The 17329-nt window shown below is 49.0% G+C and overlaps 10 protein-coding genes across 10 annotated transcripts; 5 read left to right on the forward strand and 5 right to left on the reverse strand.

Moving 5' to 3' along the window:
* Nucleotides 1-80: 80 nt before the first annotated feature.
* On the forward strand, nucleotides 81-456 carry M437DRAFT_78055 (uncharacterized protein; the record flags this gene model as incomplete). Its single annotated transcript, XM_041026933.1, has 2 exons — nucleotides 81-113; nucleotides 172-456. 2 exons carry the CDS (start codon nucleotides 81-83, stop codon nucleotides 454-456), a joined length of 318 nt encoding a protein of 105 aa, XP_040876632.1.
* A 680-nt stretch (nucleotides 457-1136) lies between these two features.
* M437DRAFT_56395 (uncharacterized protein) lies at nucleotides 1137-2745 on the forward strand (the record flags this gene model as incomplete). Its single annotated transcript, XM_041023047.1, has 4 exons — nucleotides 1137-1341; nucleotides 1391-2379; nucleotides 2438-2626; nucleotides 2680-2745. 4 exons carry the CDS (start codon nucleotides 1137-1139, stop codon nucleotides 2743-2745), a joined length of 1449 nt encoding a protein of 482 aa, XP_040876633.1.
* A 154-nt stretch (nucleotides 2746-2899) lies between these two features.
* On the reverse strand, nucleotides 2900-6083 carry M437DRAFT_87509 (vacuolar protein sorting-associated protein 11; the record flags this gene model as incomplete). The annotated part of the gene is made up of 3 exons (XM_041028653.1): nucleotides 2900-3694; nucleotides 3922-5952; nucleotides 6000-6083. The coding sequence occupies 3 exons, from the start codon at nucleotides 6081-6083 to the stop codon at nucleotides 2900-2902; spliced, it is 2910 nt and encodes a 969-aa protein (XP_040876634.1).
* Nucleotides 6084-6506: 423 nt separating this feature from the next.
* On the forward strand, nucleotides 6507-8417 carry M437DRAFT_87510 (uncharacterized protein; the record flags this gene model as incomplete). Its single annotated transcript, XM_041028654.1, has 1 exon — nucleotides 6507-8417. The coding sequence occupies one exon, from the start codon at nucleotides 6507-6509 to the stop codon at nucleotides 8415-8417; it is 1911 nt and encodes a 636-aa protein (XP_040876635.1).
* A 428-nt stretch (nucleotides 8418-8845) lies between these two features.
* Nucleotides 8846-10779, reverse strand: M437DRAFT_56571 (DBR1-domain-containing protein; the record flags this gene model as incomplete). The annotated part of the gene is made up of 3 exons (XM_041023074.1): nucleotides 8846-10513; nucleotides 10571-10672; nucleotides 10726-10779. The coding sequence occupies 3 exons, from the start codon at nucleotides 10777-10779 to the stop codon at nucleotides 8846-8848; spliced, it is 1824 nt and encodes a 607-aa protein (XP_040876636.1).
* A 287-nt stretch (nucleotides 10780-11066) lies between these two features.
* On the forward strand, nucleotides 11067-11539 carry M437DRAFT_78061 (uncharacterized protein; the record flags this gene model as incomplete). The annotated part of the gene is made up of 2 exons (XM_041026934.1): nucleotides 11067-11159; nucleotides 11303-11539. The coding sequence occupies 2 exons, from the start codon at nucleotides 11067-11069 to the stop codon at nucleotides 11537-11539; spliced, it is 330 nt and encodes a 109-aa protein (XP_040876637.1).
* Nucleotides 11540-11769: 230 nt separating this feature from the next.
* On the reverse strand, nucleotides 11770-13334 carry M437DRAFT_68942 (zf-ZPR1-domain-containing protein; the record flags this gene model as incomplete). Its single annotated transcript, XM_041025197.1, has 2 exons — nucleotides 11770-13128; nucleotides 13182-13334. The coding sequence occupies 2 exons, from the start codon at nucleotides 13332-13334 to the stop codon at nucleotides 11770-11772; spliced, it is 1512 nt and encodes a 503-aa protein (XP_040876638.1).
* A 357-nt stretch (nucleotides 13335-13691) lies between these two features.
* On the reverse strand, nucleotides 13692-14363 carry M437DRAFT_56640 (uncharacterized protein; the record flags this gene model as incomplete). The annotated part of the gene is made up of 1 exon (XM_041023085.1): nucleotides 13692-14363. One exon carries the CDS (start codon nucleotides 14361-14363, stop codon nucleotides 13692-13694), a length of 672 nt encoding a protein of 223 aa, XP_040876639.1.
* A 179-nt stretch (nucleotides 14364-14542) lies between these two features.
* M437DRAFT_68943 (RNA polymerase II transcription initiation protein) lies at nucleotides 14543-15695 on the forward strand (the record flags this gene model as incomplete). The annotated part of the gene is made up of 2 exons (XM_041025198.1): nucleotides 14543-15470; nucleotides 15523-15695. 2 exons carry the CDS (start codon nucleotides 14543-14545, stop codon nucleotides 15693-15695), a joined length of 1101 nt encoding a protein of 366 aa, XP_040876640.1.
* A 600-nt stretch (nucleotides 15696-16295) lies between these two features.
* Nucleotides 16296-16864, reverse strand: M437DRAFT_68944 (RNA polymerase; the record flags this gene model as incomplete). Its single annotated transcript, XM_041025199.1, has 2 exons — nucleotides 16296-16401; nucleotides 16539-16864. The coding sequence occupies 2 exons, from the start codon at nucleotides 16862-16864 to the stop codon at nucleotides 16296-16298; spliced, it is 432 nt and encodes a 143-aa protein (XP_040876641.1).
* Between the last annotated feature and the right edge of the window lie 465 nt (nucleotides 16865-17329).

The following is a 17329-nucleotide window of genomic DNA, read 5'->3' on the forward strand; positions in this document are numbered from 1 at the left end:
CCATATTATAACCCTAGGTAGTCACTTCGCACTGACCCTGCCTTGCTAGCTCACTTCCCGTCACGTATCGTCTGTGAATCATGTTTCCCGCTCTTCAACCATCCAGACCCAAGGTAAGCAGACAAATCGCTTTGACATGAACCACCGAATATTCGGCCTAACTGTCCTCAGTATCCACCGTCACAAAATCCACAGCGACCAAACTTCCAGCAGACTCGACCTGTTTCTCATGACACATCAAAGCCCATGAGCCAGATAGAAGCCATGCCGCCCAACGTGTCTAATCCGCCTCAAGCGTCTCCGTACAATCCTGCAACTTGCCATCCAGTCTTTTTCTCAAACTCCTTCCACAAGCCTCCTTTTTCTATACCGCTGGTGCCTTCTTCTGGTTTCCATCCTTCGGCCACTGGTTACATCTTCAACTCGAACAAGCCGACTCCACCAACTAAGCTTTGATACTGTTTCGAGCTTCACACTCTATCTTTAAAAGTGCCGCAATCTCTTCCAGCCTACACGTCTAAGATCTTCCGGCCTTCTTTATTTTCCTACAGCTAGTCTGACTTGCTGCTTCTGCATTGATTCAACCTACATGGGATCAAAGGCCACGTGATGTCTCAGCACGGAAGATACGTCTCTTTCTGCGGTCCAACTGGAGTTTTGCGTGAATCGAGCTAGCGATATAAGAGCCTTTTGGGCAGCCACTTCAGTATCTCAAGGTCCCCAATCAGAATCTTTGCATAGCAGTGCGGGCCAAGGGCGATATTGGTGGAGAAAATCGTCGTGTGCAGGCTGCTCTAGACGACATCGCGAGAGACGACATTTCTGTACGAAGCAGCTATCGGTACGGCAAGTTTGTCGTTGCAGCCAATTTATTCTGCTTCAACATCCTATCCACTATAACAAGTGCCATACTTGCATACAATTTCAAATCGAAGCTTCGGATGAAGACCAAGATCTGGGAAACTCTTTCCGAATCGTGGAGAAACGGCAGATACTTTTGGTGACGTGCACCAACGTCATCTAAAGTTCAAGAAGCACAGACAAAAATTGCCTAAATGGTTAATCAGCCTGGGGAATGTCAATAAATATTGAGCCTCCTGCCAGTCGTACTCGTACAGACTACATAAACACAGATCATGTCATCAAAGGAAAATTCGACCGAGCGGCCGAGCGATCATAAACAGCAGAATGGCGATTCTGAAAAGGACGAGGAGAGCGAGAAACCCAAGCCTGTCGGTTTGTTTTCTCCAGAACTCAAACATGTGAGGCGAGAAATTGCCTGGAAATGGTTATTGACCACTGTCATACTTATGATAGCCATCATGGCCGTGCTGTCCCTCTGTGAGTCTTGAATAACAAACATCCTGGATTAGATCCTGACTTTGATCAGACTGGGCAGCATTATACCACGTGGAGTCGAACATATCTTCTTTGGTTGTTTATGTCGTGGATTTCGATGGTCAGGGCCCTGCCAGTGTACCTGGAGTCGAACCATTAGTCGGTCCTATCATTCAAGGTCTCGCGCGTACGCAAGTAGCATCTGGTACACCAACTCTCGGATGGGGCCCCTTATTCGGATCTGATTTCAACTACGACCCAATCGCTGTACGACAAGCCGTCTACAACTGGGATGCCTGGGCTGCCATCATAATCATGCCCAATGCAACTTCACAACTCTACAGTGCTGTTCAAAACGGAAACACAAGTTATGATCCCATGGGAGCATGTCAATTGATCTATCAATCCTCTAGAGACGACACGAATTGGTACGACTTCATGTATCCGATCATTTCACAGTTTCAAACCCAGGCTACGACTATGGTTGGTCAGCAATGGGCTAAGATGTTCCTACAAAACGCAACCACCGATCAAACGCTCTTGCGCAACCTTGCCAATGTGCCTCAAGCTGTTTCGCCAGCAATTGGCTTTTCGGAATTTGATCTCAGACCTTTCTATCCTTATACGACCATTCCAGCCACCACGATTGGACTCATCTACCTCATCATTTTGAGTTTCTTCTCATTCGCTTTTTACCTACCTATCTGGTTTAGATTCTTGAATCCTCAAGGCCATCCACCTCTCAGATTTGTCGAGTTCATTGCTGTTCGTTGGGGAGGCACTGTGCTTGCTTACTTCTTCCTGTCTCTGGCATATTCTTTCGTCTCTCTGGCTTTCCAGATTAACTTCGCTGGTGGTAACCCAATTACCTCGGAAACTCAAGCCACGGATATTGCGTATGGAAACCCTGACGCGTATGGTCATGGCACCTTCCCTGTGTACTGGATGTTGAACTTTGTCGCCATGTGCGCGCTAGGTCTTGCATGCGAGAATGTGGCTATGGTTGTTGGTCAACCGTGGACGGGTCTCTGGCTAATTTTCGTGAGTGATCTCCCTCTGCCTCAAAATTTGTTGCTTCAAGAATACTAACAATGAGCAGTGGGTCATCACTAATGTATCAACCGGCTTTTACGACATCGACATCGAACCTGCGTTTTTCCGCTGGGGTTATGCATGGCCGTTGCACAATGTTGTTGAAGCCAGTAGACAGATCTTGTTTGGTCTGCACTCACGCATTGGCCTTGACTTTGGTGTGTTGTTTGCCTGGGCGGCTGTCAATACAGCCATTGTAAGTTTCTCGCATGTCTCCCTATTTGAATTTTTCACTGACAGCAATCGCAGTTCCCCTTCACGTGTTGGTTCCTCATGTACAAGCGTAAGCATGAGGTACACGAATACTGGGCTTGATGGATATATTTCTTAATCATACCCAAGGAGACACACAGTCCGATTCTTTGTTTCTCTTGTCCAATGTTCTTTTTTGAATCACAATACACCAGTCTTTAGCACACGTGAAGGATGTCAAAGCCAAAAGTATCTCTCAATTGATGGTATCAACCTCCTACTCAAGACCAGCAACAGCCCCTTTCCCCATAACACCTCTACCAAACCACTCACTAACAGTAGCGAATTTATCTCTGCTCCTGCCAAGCGCATCCAAGAACAACTCATGCCTATCAGCGCTTTCCTCTTGCGCACGTTTGATAGCCTTAACCGTCGCATTATCATTCGCACACTTGGGACACTCAACATCCGACTCTTCCTCTCCAGCCCCCACATACAAACACCTCTCATGGAAACTGTGTTTGCACAAAAAGTGCACGGTGGGAAGGTCCAGAGGAGCGCCACAAGCAGAACATCTGGTTGCGGAAAAGGAAACAGGTTTTGTAGCCAAGGTCTCGAGTTCGTTGGCTTTTGCTGCTGTGTCGGTGCGGTAGGAAGAGATGAGTTTGCGGTTGCTGGCAATCTCGGCGCGTTCGCGTTCGATGGTGCGGGAGAGGTATGTTTTGACTAGACCCATGGTGGCGACTTTGCTTTGGGAGAGGGTTTGGATGACTTGGAGAGGTGCCATGAGGCCGTCGTCATCGATCTTTTTGAGCACGCTATCGAGCTCGGAAGACGCTTCTGCAAGGATCTCCTCAGTTGAGGTGAAGTAGGCGAGTGCTGCTGGGTACAATTGTGGTTCTTCGGGACCGTATTTGCGGAGTGCTTTGATGGCGCCAGCAGTATCGTTCGCGGCAGTATACGATCGGAAGATATCGAAATAGAGACCTCGTTGTTCTCTTACGAGAGTAGTGCCATCACGGAAATTCGACAGATGTGAAAGCAGAAGAATGTTGGAAGTGCCCATACGTGTCTGTAGATCAGGTTAGTATGCAGCTCATGCGTTACATGTCATCCCGTATGCTAAAGCACGTAATGCGTGTCTATCGAAAGGCACAGTAATATTAGAAAAAAGGAGAATCCCACCGAGAGGCGACAAATTATCGACTCTCAGTGGACACTGGCCTGATTCCGAACACAACTGTGCCTTTATATAGTGATGACTCTGCACTTTGATACAGTGGGAGTGCGGTGACTTACGTTTTGTTCTTCCACCAAATGTCTTGCTTTACTCTCCCATTCAGTCTTCTCGTCGCCAGTCTTCTTGCTCGCAATCTGGAGGTACATCTCGAACAGCGTTGTGTAGAGATCGGTCTTGTCCTCATCTTTCAATTCCGGGCTAGCGATGCAGGCCTCGAGGAATGAGATGAACTCATCGGGATGGTCCACAAAGGAAGAGAATGCTGCTCTCGGCTTTGGTACCTTATACTCGACATACTCGTCTTCAACAGTAGTCTCAATGACTTGCTGCGTCGTCTTAGTACCTCCTGGTGTACGTGGTACTTCTGCGCTCATGTAAGGTAGGGGTATCAGAGCAGCTAAGTTCTGTACAGCAGATGTCGCCATCTTGCCAATACCACCAGATTGTTCTTGTTCTGGTGTGATCTCTTGCTCCACGACTGCATCCTTCTTGGGACGGAAGTTTCCTGTGAAGTAGTCGATGAAGAGTTGTTTCGTGTCCTCTGGACAGTGTTCAAGAAGCACCGTGCCATACTTGGTAAGACTGTCATAGGCTTGCTCGGGTTCCAGACGCCAGATGTAAGCCAAAGCTTCCGCATATCTTTTGAGGTCTTCGATCAGAATATCCACAACCAAGCCGTGCTCATTATGTTTTCTGGCAAGAAACGCTGCCTGGTCCGAATAGCCACCTTGACGACACATGGTAATGGCAGTATCAAGGTCGAACTTCAGATCTCCAGGCGACTTGATGAAATCTTCGAGCTTCTCGACGTCTTTCAATTTCGCATAGCAATTCAATAGCAGCGTAGTGTGATCTGAAGAAGCCCTGTGATGTTCATGCAACTCTTCCAGATACTCGATGAGATTGCGTATCCGTTGGTTGTCAAGGAACTTGCGGATTATTTGGGATGGTTCGGTGTTGTCGATAGCGCGAAGATATTGTTGCATGGCCGTGTCAAAGTCGCCTTTCCGGTATAGGTAATCGCCATATTTGCGGAAGATGAGGTTCTGCTGGACAGCATCCACCTTTTCTTTTTGTGCCAAGTTGATGGCCAGGACGAAGAACTCGCGTTGATACAAGATCTCGAGCTTCTGCTGGAATGTCTTCTCGGTGTAGCGCAGCACTTTCCCATCTAGTGTCACGATATAGACATGACCCCAAGCAGAGAATAGAGCAGTCACTTGACTGGGCAAAGCCTCGGTGTGAGCAATGAGTTTGAGGTCGGGATTGAGAATGGTGAAGTTAGAGGTGCTGAAGAGATCATCTGCTTGGCCACCGCCGAACGATCGCGTGGGAGCGTTGGTCATGTTCTTTGGCGGCGAGACCAGCAAGACATAGTCCTTGTACATGGCAGTAAGCTTCTTTGGGCCTTCATAGGCATACGAGGCAACTCTGCCACGGGGGTTGTAAGCGTAGACGGCATCGTCCCGTGCAACGATGATATCGTTGGAGTGCAGATCCTTTGTAAGACATCCAACAGCGCAACCGTGTTCGTCTAGAGTACGAGCGGGCTGACCCTGACCTTTGCCAGAAATGATGAGGGTTGATATCCTGCTTGTGGTCGAGATGAAGAGGGTGGTAACGTTGGCTTCCCTGAACTCGAGACCAGTGATAGGTTCGTCTGTCTCAAGAACCGTGCGCTGCTTTGTTCCGCGATCGTGAATAAAATCACCTCTTATCACGGTGACAGCACCGTTTGCGAAACCAACAGCAGCTTGGGACAGATCGCGTAGTACAGCAAAGGCGGATACTGGGAAAGGTTTCCTGCCATTGGTAACCGAGACGGTGGTGAGACAGCGCGGTATGCCAGTCTTCTTATCAGGGCGGTCTAATGCCCAGACCTTGAGAACGGGTTCATGAGGTAGGTCTTCGGCGAGAGTGACAAGAAGCGACGAGTGTGGGATCTGGCGGATGTTGGTTAAAGCACCAGCTTCATGAGCTTTCCACGACTGAGTGACTTTGAAGGATTGATTGAGGATGCGAATAGTTCCATCTTGAGAGCCGACATAGACGTGATCAGAACTGGCGGTGATGCAGCTCACACTACCTTGCTAACACTGGTCAACCTAGAGTCCATTTAGATGACTGGGTGTCATACCTCTAGTATCGACTTGTCGGCGTCATCGAGTTTGATGGGTGTGACATCGAAGAATCGAAAAGCTTTCCACGATGTCAAGGCCATCTTGTCAAGCCATGTCCTTGTTGTCGCAGCTCTTAGAGACGATGCAATGCGCGCGTCGGCGACGTCTCCGTCATCTCTACCGAGCGCCCGGGCTCATCTTGGCGCGTCCCTGTGTGCAATTCATTCCAACAAATGTAGCTATAGAAATGCACAATACCATTGAGAGACAAGGTGGCGTCCATTGAGAGGCAATATCTTGACAGCTCTCTCTGACCATACCCCAATGCTGGAGACTATTGTGACTTTTCACAGTATAAAGATGCTCGTTGCTGCAGTCGGGAGTACGATGAGGGAATGAGTTAGATTGAATCATGTGATATCGCGGGGTCGCAACTTCCTTTCCGGCGCGTCTTCCTCTTGTCAATTCAAGGCCTCAGCTGTGGGCTGTGAGGACTAGCAATCTAGCTCAATGTCAATTGCATCATGCCGCCTCGTTTCAACGAGATTCTCGACTCGGAAGATGAAGATGATCTCGTTGCTGTAAAGCCTCCTCCTCTGGTGGCGACTACTCCAAGTGGGGAAGACGCGCCAGTCGACATGGATGTAGATCAATCTACTGCCAGCACTGAAGAGCTGCTCAGACGTGCTCAAGTCGCCTTGATGGCTCCCACCCAAGAAGACGTCCCTGTTGTCAATTTCTCTGATCTCGCTGCCACTTCCGTCGATACTTCTCCCTCGAGTACAAACAAGAAGCGCCCTCTGCTCGACACTGATCCTCAACCTCGTTCGTCTGGAAAACTCAAGCGCATTAAGATTGTCACAAAGCCCGAGTCTGAAGACGCTTCCGCCGACGTCTATGATGTACCTCACGTTCCTCCTTTCGATGGCACCAGCGACACCATTCCCGGTCCTACTCTGCCATCTGCAGCTGGCCATGATCTGCTCAATCCAACGAGAACTCCCAAGCCTGGACTGCGCAATTCTTCCCAAAACCAACACTCGTCTTCCGACCAGATGAATAGCCTTACTCCATGGTCCGGCACTGCTGTTGCAAGCAGCGATAAAATCAACTCTGACGATGCAATTGGTCTGCCCAAAGAGATGTACATCCCTAGACCCAGTCGATCGAGGTCTGCACAAGTCGAAAATAGTCACATTGACTACGCCTTAAACGTCGAGAAGGCTGCCAAAAAATCTAGACCAAAGCGCTCAATCACAGACTCTGCCGATCATTCCACCTCGGCCTCAATATTCCCCGAACATCCCATCGATCAAGCTCCTGAGTTTGAGAGATTGTCGCCCACCCCTGATGCTGGTCATCTCAAGAATTCACCACAACTTGCGTCCACTGTACCCGAGTCTGTCCAGGCGCCTTTCTCATCTGCCAAGTCTTCGAAATCGGGCAAGAAGTCCACCAATACAAAACAGCCTGGTAAACGCGGTCGCCCCAGGAAAAATGTTATCGTGGACGAGGAAGATGAATTGGCACAAGAGAATGTTACTTCATCGACAACCAAGACACCCGCATCGGCCAAGACAGAGGTTCAGGTCGTCATAGAGCCAAAATCTGAATCATCATTGGCAGCTACTGTATATGCACAGTTGCAGCAAAGGTCGCGGGAATCAACCACAAAGCCACTAGATGAACAACCGCCACCGGAGGATATATCTGCGCAATCCCAAGAAGCGAATGCCGAGACTGTCAAGGCCGAACCTCTTCAAGCTGACGAGGAGTCGGAGGATGAAATCGTAAAGCCTAGAACTAATGCCAGAACCAAAGCTAAGGCTAAGTCAAAAGCGAAATCGAAGACACCAGAGCCAGTCTACAAGGAAGATGATGAGTCCGAGCACGAAGTCTACGACGAATACTCGCAGGAGGTTATCAAAACGAAACCGAAGAGCAAAGCAAAACCAAAGGCCAAAGCAAAAGCAAGAGGCAAAGCAGCGAAAGCTGTTGTCGAGCCAGATCCGCCTTCAGATCATGATGAAGACACGCCAGAGCAGCCTCTAGTGGACGACCACGAATCGGCAGCGGACCAAATCTCCGAAGCAGAAGAAGACTCAGCAGAAGAAGAATCCCCAAAACCAAGATCCAAGGCCAAAACAAAGGCAAAACCTGAACCCAAGTCGAAAGCAACCGCAAAATCCGAACCAGTGGCTCCGGAACCTGCTGCTGCTACACCCAAGCCATCCCCTCCTATCCCTCAAGCAGAAACGCCAAAACCTGCTGCTGTCGAAGTAGCTACTTCAGCTGCGGTTGTAACGCCCACAGTCGCTACTATCAAGAAGGACGCAAAGTCATCTACTAAACCTAGTTGGCAACAATCGACGTATCGGGTAGGATTGAGTAAGACACAACGAATTCCATCTCTGCTCAAGGTGTTCAAGAAGTAAATTTGTGCATTCTTTCGGTTTTGTTTTCATGCATTGCGATGGTGTTGTTGGGTGGCTGGGTATTGGTTTTGCTTTTGTGGCTCGGGACGTTGACTATGGATAGCATGCATGGCAAGGCAACGACTCGAACAGAGGTGGAACTATGGGGTTTCTTTCTTATCACGAATTGCATGATACCCACTTATTACTGCATGTCTTATATTAGCTATGTTTTCGTGGGAGCTTTCCTATCTCCATGTCAAAATGATATTGATCTACAGCAAAAATTTGATTCAAATTGACACCCAGCTTTGTTGTACGCTGCCGGTCTTCATAGTCATAAGATCAATTTCCGAATCTGGTCGTTTCGTCCAACTGCTCAGCGGCATGCGGTTTGATCGACAATAGAGCATCAAAGAGCTCACAAATTCCATGCTCACTTTTACTCTCTAGTATCTAGGTCCTCCGCGACCTCGTCCCCTTCCACGTCCTCCATGTCCACCTCTGCCACGCCCATTCCCTCTTCCTCTTCCTCCTCCCCGACCACCACCTCCCCTGCCACCCCTGAACCCACCATCTCTTCTCTGCTCATCAGGTCTAGGACCCACTCTCATCCTCTCCTCCCTCTCTTCTTCTGAAATATCAAAAGGATTAGAGATCTCCAACATCTCACAGAACCTACTAGTCTGGTTGTTCGTGTATTCCTTAGGAGCGCCTTGAACATGAATTCCAGCAGCAGGATCGAATATCGGAGCTGTTATTTCGAAGTTCTGGGGGATGGTCATGTCTTTGACGTTCTCCTTGATCCATGTTTCTGCGGTGTCAATCAAAGGCGCGTAATGTGCTTCTCCCAGATCTGGTGGTGCGCGTGTGTTAGGGTCGCCACCGACATTTAGTTCGGAAGCGAAGACACGGGTAATGGCTAGCCATTCTGTATCGTATTCCAATTGCAGAGGTCTTTGAGGTGAAGCTGTAGGATCAGAGATCGCTGGCATGGAAAGCACTTGCAAGAAGTCGCGGTTTGGAAGGCATTTGTCCAAAGCCAGAAAATGGGTCTTTGTGTTTGTGATGCCTGGAGGATGGGAGATTGGTTGGTTTGTTGATTCAGGGCGAGGCGGAGGTCGTGCGAATGAGGCTGGCAGTTGAGCTCGGAGGTCTTCTGGAACTGTGGATGCGGTTGTTGTGGGTTCTGTGGATGCTGCAATTGGTACTCGGGCGCCGTCAAGTCCTTGGCCTGGAGCTACTGGTGCAGTCGTTGGTTCGGTGTCGTCTTCAAGTTCGAGATCGATCTCATCTGCATTGACTGGCAGAACTGCAACACTTTCGCTAGATTTTGATGTTGGCGCTGCTTCATCGTCGTTCATGTCGAGGTCGATCTCGTCTGTGTTCTTTGTTGGCTGCACTGGGGCTGGGGTTGCTTCGTCATCCATGTCCAGGTCGATCTCGTCCGAGTTCTTCTTGATTGACTCGTCAACAGGAACTTCATTGCTGGCAGCAGCCGTAGAATCAGATGCCTGTCCAGGGTTCTCGTGGTCAATGACTGCAGCATACTTGCAATGCAAATGCGCACTGAACCAATACGGCGGCCTCAATCTGTCCATCACATAAGTGGCAGCCACACTTCCCAATTGACCATTCCTAGCATCTTCCTCTAGATGTGCTTTTTGCCTGAACAACTTCTTCCAATCACCCTTCCATTCCACACCTCTAGGCCAGTCGTGAGAAATTCCCACATCAACTTGTGTGCGTATCTGTAGCAATTTTCTCACATCCAATTCTCTGACGTGATAGATGCTTTTTACATCACCTTCGTTGTAGGGAAGCCTTTCAAAGTGCTGTTTCTTGTAGTCGAAGCCTTTCCAGATACCGCTCATACCAGCTATCCTCAACGGACCGAGTTTGAGTACGTTAGCAGCACCCATGTAGTAGATGTTTGGTGCCACCCAACCACCATAATACAGTTCAAAGAGATAGTTGGCGGCTTCATGGTTTCCACCAACGAAAATCGTCAGGTAAGGTGCTTTGCGAGCTCCAGAGTAGTACTCGTGGAAATCGTGCATTTCGCGGTATTTGGCTGGCATGGAGACACATTGTAAATCATGTGCATTGCGTACTGACTGTTTTGAAGGCTTAGCATTGCTTGTTGATTTTGTGGATGGCTTTTTATAGTGTACCTGGAAGTCACCTCCGATGATCAGAAGATCTACTCCTGGCCAGCCTTTGACAACGCATGCTCGTTCGATGGAAGCGTAGATTGCATGGAGTGTGCCGTGACCCTGTTGTTTGTGAGTTGATTTATTGCTTGGTGGACGATTTGGTCAAAACATACACATCCCTCGACAGCGATTCTGACGCCATGCTCCTCGGACAGCTGTGGCTCCATCTTCAGTCCACGGCTTTTCGGCCAAGAGTAACGATTTTGAGACTGAAAGTTGATGAAACGGGGAAAAAGAAAGGTGGATGGTCTGGTATTCTCATAGAAAGTGATGTCTTGGCGTCACAAGTCGCACCTCCTTCATCAACCATCGGTGTACTGCTTCCTCGTGCCTGCCATATTCAACTCGTCAACATTGAATCTTACAAGAAGCTCCTCAATCACTTCAACCATCAGAGAAGAGACCATTCCACACAAAGATTTCGCTTCACTGAGTCCTCGAAATCCCAATCAAAATGTCGTCCTTTTCATCACACAACGACCTCCTCCAATGCGTGGGTAACAACAATTTCTTCCACCACTACAAGTCAAAACTAAATTCTGAAAATGTGATTCACACTCCTTCACCTTTCTCTTCTCGCTCCATTCATTCCCTCCTTTCGAATCCCCTCACCCTCATTTCCGCCTCTTCCACTCTTCTTTCATATCATCTCATCATACATTCATTACATGCCCCTAACAATTCCACAAGTTATTCGTCAATCTACGCAACGCAGCAGCAAGTTGGGGCACAGAAAGCAAACAATACAAAGAAGTGCACAAAATGGTCTACGATCACTTGCGAGAAATGCAAGCCCAAGGGAAGAAGACGGATTTGACTGGAGTGAGGCAACAGCAATTCGAAGAGGCGGATAGTCTATCTGCTGCGTTTCAAAAGTTGGACTTGGAGTTGAGGGAGCAGGAGCCTGGCGATAAGATGCAAGAGTAGATAATGGCAAATGGGGACAACAGCATTGGGACTGGCGTTTTGTGAAGTGTGATAGAAAGGTGTTTTTGTATTTCTCATGATCGAATTTCTTTAATAGCTGATCTGGCCAGCGAAAAACGCGCAAAGTGGTATCTAGTTTAATGCGTCTCTTCTTCTTCCAAAGTCTAGATGTCCATCTTATCTTCAACATCATCAACATGTTCCAATTTTCTCTTTCTGCCACCATCTAGTCATTCAGAGGTGGTAGGTTGCTCCTGCTCCTTTTCCTCAGTGTAGCCATAGTTCTCAGTGTTGATGTCCTTGAGACCCAAATCTTCCTCTTCCTCTTCGGTACGCTCGTACTCCTCGACAGAGATTTGCGGGTCGGGTGCAGGAGCAGTGTAACTCTGGACGTATGATGAAGCGAGAGGGTCCTCAATGACAACAGTGAAAGGTCTCTTGCCCTCAATGGCTTCACCAAGAGTTGCAAAGAAGTCTTCCCAGGTGCGCTTCTTCTCGATCTCCATAGAGTCGGCAGCAGCGCGAAGCTCTTCTTCGTCGTCACCGTTCTCGAGACCGAAAGCTTGAGCACGGAGATCTTTGCGGAAGTTGGTCAGCAGACCTTCGACGGTAGTGAAGCGGCCACCCTGAGTTCCAGGCTCGACACGGAGACCCAATTCAGGACAGAGAAGAGCGGCACTCTCAGACTTGAGAACGTCGCGGGCAAGATCCTCAGGTGTGTTGACTTGGAGTGTGATTCTTGAACCCTTCTCGGGAACTTCACCACCGGTCTTGACTTCGTTGCTGCGGTAGCCGCAGTGCTCGCAGACGGTGCTCATGAGAACGACTTGCTTGAAGAAGGGAATGTTGACCATCTTCATGTTGGTTGTGCAGTGGCGTGTGCAACCAGGGCAGCTGGCGGGGAAAGAGTAAACTTCGTTCTCGCGGATTTCGTCGTCATCAACGTTATTGGTAGTGACTGTTCTCGGTGCTTCGTTACCACCAACAAGACCACCAGCGGCACGGTACTCGGGTCTCATTTCGGTAGCAGGAGCGTCTTGACCATCGACGGGACCTTCTTCGCCGAGACCAAGTGCAGCGTTCTGCTCAGCGTTTCTGACAAACTCGGTACGGGTGTATTTGTGGCGGGCATCAGTAGGCGAAGGCTGGATGAATGAGTTGCCGGATGGGTCCTCGGCAGAGACGGTGAAGGGGTATTTGTTGCCCTCGAGCATGTCACCGAGAGCTTGAATGATCTCGGCGACCTTTGCGCCAGCCTCGGGCATCTGCTCCATTCTGGCTTCCTGGTTTTGTGCGAGATCCTCCTTGACACCAGCAAGGATACCTTCAATGTTTGTCATCTGACCTCTTCCTTGAGGAATCTCGAGGTCAATATCCTCAATTCTGAAAGCGCAGCTGTCGCCCTTGACGACGGATCTTTGCATGTCATCAGCATTCTCAACCTTGAAGATATATTTTGAGCCGCGTTCCTGAATTTGACCGGCGGATGAGATCTCGGTGTTTTTAAAGCTGCAGTGAGGGCAGTAGAAGGACGAAAGGACGATTTCGCGGAAGTAAGGAATACGAGTGAGAAGAAGGCGGGTCATGCCCTGAGAGAGAATTAGTTGGGCGCAAACAAGAAGTGACAGTGGGTGGGGCTCACGTCAGCGTGGCAGTTCATGCACAAACTCTCAATCTCGTCAACAACTCTCTGGTCATCACCGTCTTCAGTCGAAGCGTTCATGCCCTCGACCTGGCGACCCATGTCCTCGAAGAGGTCCTTCTTCGCTAATGATTCAGGCTTGTTTGCCGCCATTGTTGCGAAAATGTGTGTTAAGGAGCTAGATTCGTTGCAGAGTGACTCTTGTCGATGTCAAGTCGTATAAATCAGTGAATGTCGTGTCGAGTAGTAGTGTATAAACAGCAACGAAAAAAGTTGTTGCAAGTGTGAGTTGTGAAGGAAAGTCGGATTAGCAATGCGACTGGGCGCTACCAGCGCTCGGGAGAAGCTTCTCGGCCTGCCTTCGCGGGGCAATAATTTCATGGAGCAAAATTTCCAGCTTATCGATAACAACCAAAAAAGACGTCAGATCAAAGATTAGATATGATCTTTTGTTGATCAATTCTTCAGTCAACATGTTCCAGCAACTTGTTCTCGCAGCTGGTTGTGCTTTCAGTTGGTCTTCATGAAATCCATAAAGTCAAAGGCTTTTGGTGCTGAAGCCGGAGCTTTTGACTTTGCCAGCATGGCTTGTAGACCACCAAGTTTCTGCTTGCGATTTCGCTTCTTGTCTGCTCCAGCACGAGCTTGTTCAGAGGATGATGAGACTGCTGTTGAAGGGGCAGGACTTGGTGTACTTGTTGTTGTTGCTGCGGCCGACTTGCTGGTAGTCGTGGCACTTGACTGAACTGGTGCTGGAGCAGCGGCAGGCTTGCTCTGAACAGACGACAGGGATGATTTAGAGCGTCTGGCTGGCGCCTGTGTATCCGACTTTGCTGTGTTACTACTGTGGCATAGGTTACACTTGTAGTCGATGTACGTGTGTTGAATTATAGCAGGCTCTTTTGCGACTTTCGACTTGGTCTTAGACTTTTTCGAGGGAGTTTCAGGAAGCCTTCTTTTAGATACGGTACAGGACCATCCGGGAAGTAGGGCATGCCCACATGCGCGACACTTGTTCAAGTCTTCTTCTGTATGCGACGATGATGGTGACTTGGACTGTTGAAGCTGTGACGCTAGGAAAGCCGATATGTGCGGTGATGTCGACAAGAGCAGATCCGAGGCTGCTTGAAGGTGTTTTTGAGCAGGCGTGATGCTGTCTGTATTCTTCCTTGACTGATTCATGTTGAGTATGTATGTTTGGTGGTTGCGACAAGAAAGTCAAGAAAGTGATGGTGGATTTGGCAGTGACGGAGTTGATCGAAGCGTCGCACGTGAAGATGCCTACTCATCTTTGATTGTTACACCTTCTCTTCTAGACTTCCATTCTCTTCGACCAGCACATGGTCGCATAGACATCCGACATGAATGCTGTCGACGCCTCGTCGCATGAGGAGGTCGCCGACACAGCCGAGGCTCCATCTCTGCTAACCATCATCCTCGACACCAATCCACACGCTTGGGGCCTGCTATCGTCCACTCTACCGCTCTCGACCTTGATCGCGAACCTCCTAGTCTTCATCAACGCTCATCTCGCCATCAACAACTCCAACCAAGTCTCTGTAATCGCTTCACATTCGGACAGCGCTCGCTTCCTCTATCCCACCACCCATGACGACCTCAAAGTACCACACGGCCACGCCAACGATGTCCAGAATGATGCCAACAAGTACCGTCCTTTTGCGCAATTGGAGAAGGCCTTGACTACAAATCTACGTGCCTTGCTGTCCACAACAACTCCCGACCACCTCAAAGCCTCTACATCAACAATGCTGTCTGGCGCTCTCACTCTTGCCCTGACATACATGGCCAAAGCCACCTTGAACAACCCAGCAAGAGCAGGAGATGGAAGTTACGATGCCACAAATACTGCTGGTACATTCACAACTACCAGTGCGGACGGCACAACACAACCTAGCCACACAGGTCTACAGAGCCGCATCTTGATTCTCAGTGTCAGCGGAGACATTGCAGACCAATACATTCCCATCATGAACACCATATTTGCATGTCAACGTCTCGCAATACCTATCGATATCTTGACTTTGTCTGCCCATTCGAACGCCGAATTCTTGCAACAAGCTGCCGACGCTACGGGAGGTGTCTACATGGCCCTGGGTAACCGCGTGGCTGGCCTTTTACAAGTTCTCATGATGGGTTATCTTCCAGACGCTACTGCACGAAAGAATCTCGTCAATGCTGGTGAGAGTGAAGGTGTTGACTTCCGCGCTGCCTGTTTCTGCCATCGTAATATCGTCGACTTGGGATATGTCTGCAGTATCTGCTTGTCAAGTATGTTCTTTCCTACCTCATAGCACTGACTTAAGCTAACATGTGATAACAGTCTTTTGCCAACCGCCTCCTGACAACAACTGTCTTACCTGCGGTACAGCTTTGTCATTATCAGGTCATGCTGCCAAACCAGTCGTCATTCCTCGCAAAAAGAAGAAGAAGAGAAAGCTTGATGGAGCTACACCAGCAGACTCACCTACTCCAGGTCCCGATACACCGAGATGATGATGATTCAGACACGACACAAAGATACATGATGACCACGCAAGTCAAAGAAAGTTCGCAGAGACACATTCATCCTTGACCGCTGCGAATACGGCAAGAGACAACATCTGCAAGGGCTGAAGAGAACCATAAGCACAATTGTGATTTGAAATGAGAGAGACTCTTTGCAGGAGACTTCCCTCGCTTATACATAGCTAGATGGGCAAGGAGAAAGGTCTTGGTAAAGAAGCATGATTGAGTGCGCAAAGACCGCCGCTCTGCTTCAACTATGCCCAGGCCATAGATATGAGCCAGCTTTTTGGAATGAAAAACGACGCCGTAAACTCCACGCTATGCCCCTTCTCGAATCCGAGAAATCAAGTGTCTTTCCTTGCCTCTTTTTGTGTCTCTATGCGCCCGTTTATGTAATTCTCGCCCATTTTCGAATTCATTCCAACTTTCTTTGCGTGCCTTGATCTGATTTATTCAGCGCGTCCAGCCCGATGTGCTTTGGATAAGGTCCATGATGCGCCGAAAGGTTGTATCGCGAAAACGAGTGGAAAGGGCCAGATTCAAGTTGCAAGAGCTGAATGTTGCGCTGCGAATCGAGTGTCGCTACGCTCATTTCTTGATCAAGAGGTAGACGTAGTCGATGCGCAGAGGAGTGAGCTTCTTGTAAGGACCCTCGAGGTAAAGAAGCAGACCACCAAAGGAGACGTAGACCTTGCTGTAGACACTTGTCAGTATACGCATCCCAATCAAACACCATTCGCGCATCTCTGCTTTTCCCTCTCTCATCTCCAATTTCCTCGTCCGCAAATCCTCCTCTTTCCATTTTGCACGAGACGTGGCATAAACACTCACATATTCTCCCCCTCTCCCTCCTCAAACCGATAAACCTTGCCCCAACAAACATAATCAAACATATCCGCCAAGCTGTTTTCCTCGTTTGTCTTTTCCCTCCATCCCTTGCTCACATCCTCTTTGGTGCCGTCCAAGTTCAGTGTCGAGGCCAGAACCACCTGCAGAGTCTCGCCAACAGCAACGGGGTAGATTTCATGGTTGATGTCAAGCGACAGAATGGTGGAGGAATCGGTGGATGTGCCCGTGACGCGGGATACGCGGTCGTATTTCTGGTTGTTGAGCGAGGTTAGGGTGAAGGTGTCGTCGAAGAGGGTTGCGTCGGCCATGGTGGATATAGTTGGGGTTTGAGGATGTGATGGGGAGAGAGCTGTAATTGAAGTTGTCGCAAGCAAATCTTTGGAGCTTTGCGATGTTCAAGTCGCGACAGATGCAAAACTGGAGGAGCGGAGAAAGCCGACGTCGACTCCGACTCTTCGACGCCAAGAATTCACCTATTCGACTGACCTTCTATCTCACTCACGCCTCACTACTCTACTAACTAAATCTGTCACTGGCTTACTATGTCTATGAAAAGAGATTGGTGCGTCAAGTCACAAGTCGGTTGAATTGCCCTCGCTGCCTGTCATCAAAGTCGGGCTTGGGCCTAATAGAAGGACATCATTCTCACAGTCGATCTCCTCAAACTTTCGATATTATGCATTGTGATGGTACAAATTATTACACTACGGATATTAGGAGTCATAGGATGAGCCATGTGCTTTCAATCAAGCTGATTCGATTGTCGTCCAGCA

Source organism: Aureobasidium melanogenum, assembly GCF_000721775.1.
Source record: "Aureobasidium melanogenum CBS 110374 unplaced genomic scaffold scaffold_24, whole genome shotgun sequence".
NCBI classification, from domain to species: domain Eukaryota; kingdom Fungi; phylum Ascomycota; class Dothideomycetes; order Dothideales; family Saccotheciaceae; genus Aureobasidium; species Aureobasidium melanogenum.